At 35.1% G+C, this 9,193-nt stretch overlaps 1 protein-coding gene across 1 annotated transcript in view; it reads left to right on the top strand.

Moving 5' to 3' along the window:
- LOC106869447 (structural maintenance of chromosomes protein 1A) overlaps positions 1–9,193 on the top strand; it is a 56,124-nt gene that overhangs the window by 14,051 nt on the left and 32,880 nt on the right. The window contains exons 4-8 of the mRNA XM_014915197.2: positions 3,512–3,660; positions 5,227–5,395; positions 7,235–7,447; positions 7,984–8,069; positions 8,555–8,603. Coding sequence (XP_014770683.1) covers positions 3,512–3,660; positions 5,227–5,395; positions 7,235–7,447; positions 7,984–8,069; positions 8,555–8,603 — 666 coding nt within the window. The remainder of the gene's footprint in view (positions 1–3,511; positions 3,661–5,226; positions 5,396–7,234; positions 7,448–7,983; positions 8,070–8,554; positions 8,604–9,193) is intronic.

Here is a 9,193-nt window from a genome sequence, read left to right as displayed (position 1 = left end):
GAAGTTAAAATAATAAACAGAGAACACCACTGGAAAATATGAAAACTAAAAGAAGCAGTACATATGATAGGACACAACAACCTCCTAAGCAGACCGAGTGCAGATATGAATAGCATATGGGAACCAGTATTAAGGAAGGATAGGAAAATATTAGATTTATAAGCCCTAAAATTCACTCCATAATTGCCCACAGGCATATGGCGTATTGGTCAAGAGCACGGGCTACTAACCCCAAGACTTCGAGTTCGATTCCAGACAGTGACCTAAATAATAATAATAACATCAAAAAATATCTTACAAATGAGAACCCAGGACAAATATCTGTCAAATGTAAATAATGTACATAATTCCTCATCTCTTAAAGATAGAACTGGAGAAAATATTAGTTCAGTAGTGGTTGAGCTCATTTAAAAAGGATTAGTGAAATATATAGCATTATGTAACTGATAGAATATATCATTATTATTTGGTTGTCCCTTAAAAAATATCATTTAGAGGAATTTTAACCATTTTGTAACCTTGTTTTATGTCAGACATTGTGGATCTATTTTCTAACATAACATGAACAGCCTTAGTGTTTCAGTGTATTTTTTTAAATAATTGTTTTGATGGATTTGGTAAAATCTCTGTCTTGTAATTAATTTTGAAAAAAAAAACAATTTAGAGGTGGTATTTGGAATATAACTCAACAGTAGATGATGGTGGCTTCAATTTAAATATGAACATTTTAAAATGTTTTGTATCAGAGAACCATGCATAATATCAAAAAGGGTTTTGAACATGCTTTTTTTGGTTCAGATTTATCTTTTTCAAGTACTATAACTAGAAAATCTATATTGATTTATAAATAGTGACAAGATTGTTCTTTATTCTGAACTCATTAATATGAGAATATCCAATACACATTGATACTCCCATACTCATCAGAATAGCATATATATTGAAGTTGTTTATGGCGAAGCTATTCTGAATTTTAAAATATGACAGTACCTTGGTTGGTAGAGCAATTAAGGGTATGAAGACAGGGAAAGCTCCCGGCCCATCAGGAATCACTGCTGAGATGCTTAAAATATCTTACAGTGTAAGCTATAGTCTAGTCAGCCATATAGTCAACCAAGTGATACATGGAGTCATACCCAGTGACTGGTGTAGCAGCGCCATAGTCAACTGCTACAAAGCTAAAGGTGACGCATTAGATAGGTATAATTACAAAGGTATCTAATTATTGGATCAGGTGATGAAAGTCATGGAGAGGATCATGGCCCAACTGATTAGGGAGAGAGTTAGTTTAGACGAGTTGCAGTTTGTGTTTGTGCCAAGGAGAAGCACCACTGTTGCTATATTTCTGCTAAGACAACTGCAGGAGAAATTCCTAGCCAAAATAAACCTCTGTACTTGGCTTTCGTTGACTTGGAGAAAGCCTTTGACAGGGTCCTCCGATCCCTTTTCTGGTGGTCAATGCACACACTAGGGATAGATGAATGGTTGGTGAAGGCTGTGCAAGCCGTGTACAAGGATGCTGTCAGTAAGGTGATGGTTGGCAACAAGTATAGTGAATTCCAGGTAAAAGTAGGGGTTCACCAAAGATCAGTCCTCAGCCTCCTCTTATTCATCATAGTCCTCCAGGCAATAACAGGAATTCAAGACAGGCTGCTCCCAGGAGCTCCTCTATGTTGATGACCTTGCTCTAATAACTGAGTCACTATCAGAACTAGAGAAGTTACAGTTGTCGAAGCAAGGTCTAGAATTAAAGGGCCTTAGAGTCAATCTAGCAAAAACCAAAGTCTTAGTTAGAAAGAAGGCAAATGAATCACAAATCCTTTCAGTTATATGGCCCTGCTTGATCTGTAGAAAAGGCATAGGTGGAAACTCCATAAAATGTACCTGATATAAGCTATGAACACATAAGAGGTGCAGCAATATCAAAGGAAAGTTAACTGGGAAGATAGCTTTGTGTGTGTGGCAGATGTACAGGGGTAATAAACACCAAAGATGTACAGAAAACAGATTCCATCAAATGCCAGGGGGAAAAACTAGAAGTAGTTGAAAGCTTCCATTACTTAGGGGACCAAGTCAGTAGCGGAAGTGGATGCTCTGAGAGCATAGCTGCTAGAATAAGAATAGCTTGGGCAAAGTTCAGAGAGCTCCTACCTTTGCTGGTAACAAAGGGCCTCTCACTTAGAGTGAAAGGTAGACTGTATGATACATGTGTGCAAACAGCTATGCTACATGGCTGTGAAACATGGGCTGAATACATGCATAGCCTTGAAAGAAATAAAGTTAGTATGCTCTGCTGGATGTGTAATGTCAATGTGCCTGCACAACAGAGTGTAAGTGCCCTGAGAGAAAAGTTGGACATAAGAAGCATCAGATGTGGAGTGCAAAAGAGACAACTGCGCTGGTATGGTTGCGTATGGATGAGGACAACTGTGTGAAGAAGCGTCACACCCCAACAGTAGAGAGCACCTGTGGAAGAGGTAGACCCAAGAAGACATAGGATGAGGTGGTGAAACACGACCTTCAAACATTGGGCCTCACAGAAACAATGACAAGTGACTGAGACCTTTGGAGATATGCTGTGCTTGAGATAAGCAGGCAAGTCAAGTAAGATCATAGCTGTGGCTGAAGCTAGTCACGTACCTGGCCTGTTTAGAAGTACCCTTCAATCGTTGGGCAATATACTGAGCTTGAGAAGACCTGTTGAGTCAAGTGAAAACTTAGTCATGGCCAATGCCAGTGTTGCCTGACTGGCATGAGTGCCGGTGGCACATAAAAAGCACCATTCCAACGTGGTCAATGCGAGTGCTGCTGGACTGGCTCCTGTGCCTGTAACATGTAAAAAGCACCATTTGAGTGTGGTCAGTGCCAGTGCTGCCTGACTGCCCCCTGTGCTGGTGGTACGTAAAAAGCACCCACATTCATTAGGAAGGGCATCCAGCTGTAGAAATCTTGCCAGATCAGATTGGCGCTTGATGTAGCCTCCTGGCTTTCCAGTCCTCTGTCAAACCATCCAGCCCATGCCAGAATGGAAAGCAGGTGTTAGACGATGATGATGAATTAACTCATTTGGAGATGACAACCACAGTCTTACAGATGCAATAAGCTAAACTGTATTACTTTTTTTGTGAATCAGGCGAAGTGAAGTTGTTCAATCTGCTTTGCTACCTTTGTTTTGCATCCTGTTCCACTGCATGACCCCTTGGATAAGTTTCATTTACCATGATCTGTCAATCAAAACCTTGTAAGGGACATTTCATAGACAGAATTATTAGTGTGTTTTTGGTTAGTAGACATCATCCATTGTCCAGTTTAACAGTGCTACCTAGCTCATGGTAGTTTTAGTGGATTTCATTTTTTTACAAGCATTTGGACCAGATCTCAAGTCTAAGGAATACATGTAGAAGGGCTCAATCTTGTTATCTAAACTGCTTTATTGCACCTTTCAATGAAAAAGAAATTAAACTATTTTGTTATATTTTTATTTTTATTCTTTCTTTTCATTTTAATTCAGGGTGTTTCTTCCCAGCAATATGCACAAGAACTTGAGAAAATTGGTGTTTTGGTAAAATCTAAGAACTTTCTTGTGTTTCAAGGAACTGTTGAAAGCATTGCTATGAAGAATGCCAAAGAACGTACAGTTATGTTTGAAGAAATCAGCAGGTAATTAATCCTATTCTCGCTATAACAGTTTGCAATCTATTGATGTTTTGTTTTTATCTCTCTTACTGCTAAATAATTGTGATATCATAATCATTTTATGTCTTCTTCAATTTTCTTCATCTGCTAGCTCCTCCCACTTTGTAATCACTTGGCACTTCTCTATTCTACTGTCATCCACCACATGCATCATATGTTCATATAAGCACAGTTTCTTCTGTTGTTGTTCACTGCAGCTGATTCTATTTAGAACCAGTTTTTCTCTTATCTCATTTATGTTCCATTGTTTATTCATACTAATTTTACACATCCAGCATAGGTTGCATACCTTACCAATCTTTATTCATCTTCTGCATCCAGTGTCCATGTTTCACTATCATACAATGTTGCACTTTGTACAGAAGCATCATACAATAATGTACTCTTCATCCATAAAGAGAATCCTTTTGTTGCCAGTACAAGTTATAACCCCCTGAACTTTTTCTACCTTATTCTTACTCTGGGTATTATGATTTTGGAACATCTATTTCCAATGCTGATTAAGTAACCTAAATAACAAATTGTCAATCACTATAGGGATATTTCTGGGCTTATAACAGAATTAATCTCATGTGTAGTCTTACTACTAAACACTTCTGTGCATCTGCTACAAAATCCTTCTCTGTCAGCTCTCCTGTAATTCCCCTACACTTTGTATGCTCTATGGTTTACATTAGGTACATCATATGGAATTCTTACTTATTTCCTTTTTAAAGACAGTCATTTGTCCAGTGCTAGTGAAGTTTTGACTTCTTTCTGGATGATTAAAACTTATTTTTATAGGTTTACTTTAAGGCCTCTTCATTGTAGGTCTTGTATCCATGTCATGAATTGCTTCTTTAATTCCTCAACAGCTTAAGCTATGAGATCTAGATCATCAGTTTTCAGAAGTTCTCATGGACAGCCAGTCTTCAAAACTCCCCTGTTAATGTCTAGAAAAGTATAATAAACTGGAGTGGCAGAAAATCCACTCCTGATGTACACCAACCTACACATTAAATTGGTGAAAATGTTTGTTTGATTATTGATATTTACTGAAGGGCCTTAAATCAATTAGCTGCATTTATTGCTAATGCATTGTTTTGTAAATATTTTTGCTTTTGCAAAGATCAAAGGTATTATTACTGTTTTGTTATTGGACTTGCTCCTCTGATTTTTTAGCTTTGATTGGGTAACTTTTGTACACTCTTATGGAATTGATCTGAGATCAAAATCAACAGAGACCAGTTGAATATTGTATTGTTATTCAGAAAATGAATGTGCGAAATATAGTTTTCTATTTAAATTAACTATCCCATCACTTAACCTCAAATATTACATGTTCTAAGTTCTAATTCCTTTAAGAAAAAAGCCATTTATTAAAAGAAAATTCCATTTGAAGTCTTGCTATTGTTTACAAAACATTGCAGTATCAATTAGCTATACAATGGCAGGTATAATAAATACTTTATTTTTAATTGGTTTTTGAGCTTTTGCTGGAAGTACTTATTGTTGAATGCTTTAATGTCAAGAAACATCTACACTTTTCAGATCTGGAGAATTAAAGGAAGAATATGATAAAGCTAAAACTGAAATGTTAAAAGCTGAAGAAGATACTCAGTTTAATTACCACAAAAAGAAAGGCATTGCTGCTGAAAAGAAAGAAGCTAAGTTAGAAAAAGAAGAAGCAGAGCGTTACCAGAAACTTAAAGAGCAATTGGTGAGATTTCCATCTAAATTTTTCATTTTATTTGCTTTGAATTTAGTTTTCTTTTTGAAGGTTATTTCAGTTTTGGTATAGCCATTTATCTTCAAGTCAATGGCTACTGTCAGATTATTTACTAAGAAAAATATTAACCAGTCATTGTATGCATCTATCTGAAGGTAAAACAGCTCTTTCAATCCTTATATCAATAAAAATTTAAAAAAACATTTAGACACTTGCTAGAATATAGCAGTTAAAATCTCTAGAACTTGAGTATAAATATTGACAACATCCCTATATATTTTAATTAAATGCTTACTATCAAGTAGATATTACACACATCTCACCTCACTAGACTTTCTGTACAATTTTATTATAATCTTGTCATTATTTATGATTAATGTTCCATTTAAAAAATTTATTTCAGAATATAAATTACTAAATCTGCAATATCAAATTTATTCTAATTTGAAAGAAATTTAGAAAGTTGAAAATATCAATAATCCTAACTGGCAGAACCCATGAATATTTCACAGAATTAATGGTAAACCTATCGGGTTATTTCTGAAAACTTTATCCAAAAAAACCTGAAAGTGTAGCTTATGTTGTCTGTATGGAAAGATAGTCGCTCATCTGCTACTCATCGAAAAGTGAAAGAAATTGGAATACGATAATTACTTAATGCACTTTATATGTATAGACTTAATACACAACACTCATAAAATAAATATTCACCCTTACTTTTCCATTCTTCCTATAAGCAAGAAAAAAAATATCCCGTAGATATGCTACAACCTATAGTTAAATTGCATATATCTGCCATGTAAATAAGTGTAAATAATTCACGGAATTGCAGTTATGTGCATGCATTAAGTGATAGATAATATGAAAAACTTAGTTCAGTTTTTTAAAAAATACACTTTTCGCTATGCACTCACCACTGCCACCTCCACCACCACATCATCTCTCACCCCCACCCCTCTCTCTCCCTGTGCCTTTCTTTAACCTCACCATCAGAACATCACCCCTCTGCTAAAATTTTTAACTCTCCTTTATATTATCACTACCTTCAACGAACTTTTTTAACCACGTAATATTATGTTCCCTACCTCACATCATGGACCTTTCTTGCTCTCTTTTTCTATTTCTGTCTTTATATCTCTCCCTCTTTTTCTTTCTCCTCTCTTTCCCTTCAACTAATCACGTGAAAGCATTACAATTACTTCTCTCTACCTCATGTCATAGAAACTTCTCTCTCCTTTTTTACTCTTTTCTTCCTCTTTTTCTCTAACTGCATGAATTATAAGGTTACATCACGGTAGACTCATGATCGCCATTGACAATATGCTATTAAGTTTTTGTTTTTGTGTTATAATATCAGTCTTTTGTTTGTATACAACCGGATTACTAGTACTGCTCTACTGTATTATACAATGGAATAGCTTTTCAGTGACCAGGTCATATACATACAAGATTCTGATGCTATAACAACATAAAACAAAAATGAATATAATATCTATGTATTTTGAATAGCTATCATGATTCCAGTGTGGTGCAGTTTGTTTTTCTTTCCACATACTGTATCAGATCAAACCTTGCAAGATAACTCTGAAATGATTCCAATATCTTCAGATAAAAGAATTGTGATCATTGGATAGAATACTTTGAAATAGACAAGTATCAGAAACTGGTGACTGTTTGATCATTATTTTGTCATAGTAAGTTATGAAAAATAGTTAGGTTTGGTCCAAAGAAACTAACAGTGGACAAGATGATTTGCTAAAGTGAGAAATCAATATTTTGTGTTTGTAAATGACGTGCATCTCAAACAAAGATGTTAATTTTACTTTACAGGTAGAAAAACAGCTGCAACTCCAATTGTTCAAGTTGTTTCATAATGAGAAAGATATTGATGAGTTGAATGAAGAACTTAACAAGAAGAACGCTGGTTTAGATAGAGAATTAAAAAAGAGAGATAAGATTGAGGACGAGATCAAAGAGAAGAAAAAAGAGCAAGGAAAATTGAGTCGAGATCTCACAAAAATTGAGCAGAACATCAAAGAAGCTGTGAGTATAGTTTGCCACTTTACATTTTTATCTTCTTCTTTTATCACTCAGATCAATAATTTCATATTCTTATGTGGACAATTTCAGTCTTGCCTGTTATAAATCTAATAGCAACTCATATCAAAAATAATTCTTCATAGGCAGAGTGATTTGTCTGTCTATTCTAATTCCTTTCTAAAATTAAGTTCTTCTATTCTCTTATGATGTACTGTGTCTTTGAGTATTCCATACTCCAGAGTAAACAGACAGCCTAACTGAACTAAGACTACAGAAGAAGCATGCATTTTAAGAGTGCTTTGAATGCTTAATTTATGAATGTGTTGTCAGTTTTGATAATAGATAACTTTCTTAAACCACAATTCAGTCAATTTATAAATATCAGATTGGTAAGAGTGGAGTTTGAAAATATTGCAATTATTGATGTGTGAATGTAGTTCAGCTACTATGTAATAATTGATATTTGGTTACTTTCAGATAAATCTGCAACAATTTAATAATTTTGAAATAGTTTTACAATAGTTTTTGTTTTTCTTCAGGAATCTGAATTGAACAAAAAGAGGCCTATTTACATCAAAGCTAAAGAAAAAACTGCTCACATGATTAAAAAGCTTGAAGCTGCTAAGTAAGTCATCGTTTATTACTTTTCTATTGTTGTTTAGACCCTGGTCACCTCTGACTGAACATACAGTGAAACCATTCCCATCATGACCATCCTGTTTTTTAAGGAGTAAGGATCAATAACTGAATACAAAGGATTCCATTGTCTTGTGTATCTTACCTTAAAGACAGTAAAATACAATTTTAAGATTTGCTATCCTCAGCCTTCATGTGTCCATGTAAAGACTCCCTCTTTGGTTTGTTATTTTCTATTAAGCTCTCTCATTAGTGATCCTAACAAGCAATAAATGAATGGAAGTTTTTGTTGCATCTTTCAGTTCATATTTTGGGATAGGAAGGGACTGGAATGCATTTTTTTAATATTTCTATGTAGATAAAACATATCCTTAAAAGAAATCAACTGTTTCTATTTCAATTTGTTTTGGTGTATTTCACCTCTTTGGATTATAATGTAAGTTAACATGTTAATTTTTATTTCTTTCATTACAGGAAGTCCCTCAAGGCAACTAAAAAGACGCATGATAATCATGAAGCTGAGGTAAATTGAATTGTTATTTTTATTACATTAAATATACAAACGTGCATATTCTCTCTCTCTCTCTCTCTCAAGCTTTAGTTTTAATTAAATATGTGGTTTTAGGTTGAGTATCAAAGTGCCTTTTCCAGGCCTGCAAGAGAAGGTGAACCTAACACTTCAAGTAACAAGCTTTGTAATGATTTTAGTGTAGCTATAGCTTAATGACAAGCAGTTTATATTCTGCTATATCTAAATCAGTGCACATATGCACATACAAATAATTACAGAGGCATCAAGCTGTTAGATCAGGTTATGAAAGTTACAGAGAGGGTCATAGCCCAACTAATTAGGGAGCGAATCAATTTAGATGAGATGCAGTTTGGGTTCGTGCCAGGTAAAAGCACTACTGATGCCTTATTTCTAGTGAGACAGCTGCAGGAGAAATACCTAGCTAAGGATAAACCTCTGTACCTGGCTTTCGTTGACATGGAGAAAACCTTTGACAGGGTCCCCCGATCCCTTATCTGGTGGTCAATGAGGAAACTTGGGATAGAAGAATGGTTAGTGAGAGCTGTGCGAGCCATGTACAGAGATGCTGCCAGTAAGGTGAG

This window comes from Octopus bimaculoides, chromosome 4, assembly GCF_001194135.2.
Source record: "Octopus bimaculoides isolate UCB-OBI-ISO-001 chromosome 4, ASM119413v2, whole genome shotgun sequence".
In the NCBI taxonomy this organism is placed as follows: Eukaryota; Metazoa; Mollusca; class Cephalopoda; order Octopoda; family Octopodidae; genus Octopus; species Octopus bimaculoides.
The sequence above is the reverse complement of the archived record's forward strand: the minus strand, read 5'-3'. Positions and strand labels throughout refer to the sequence as shown.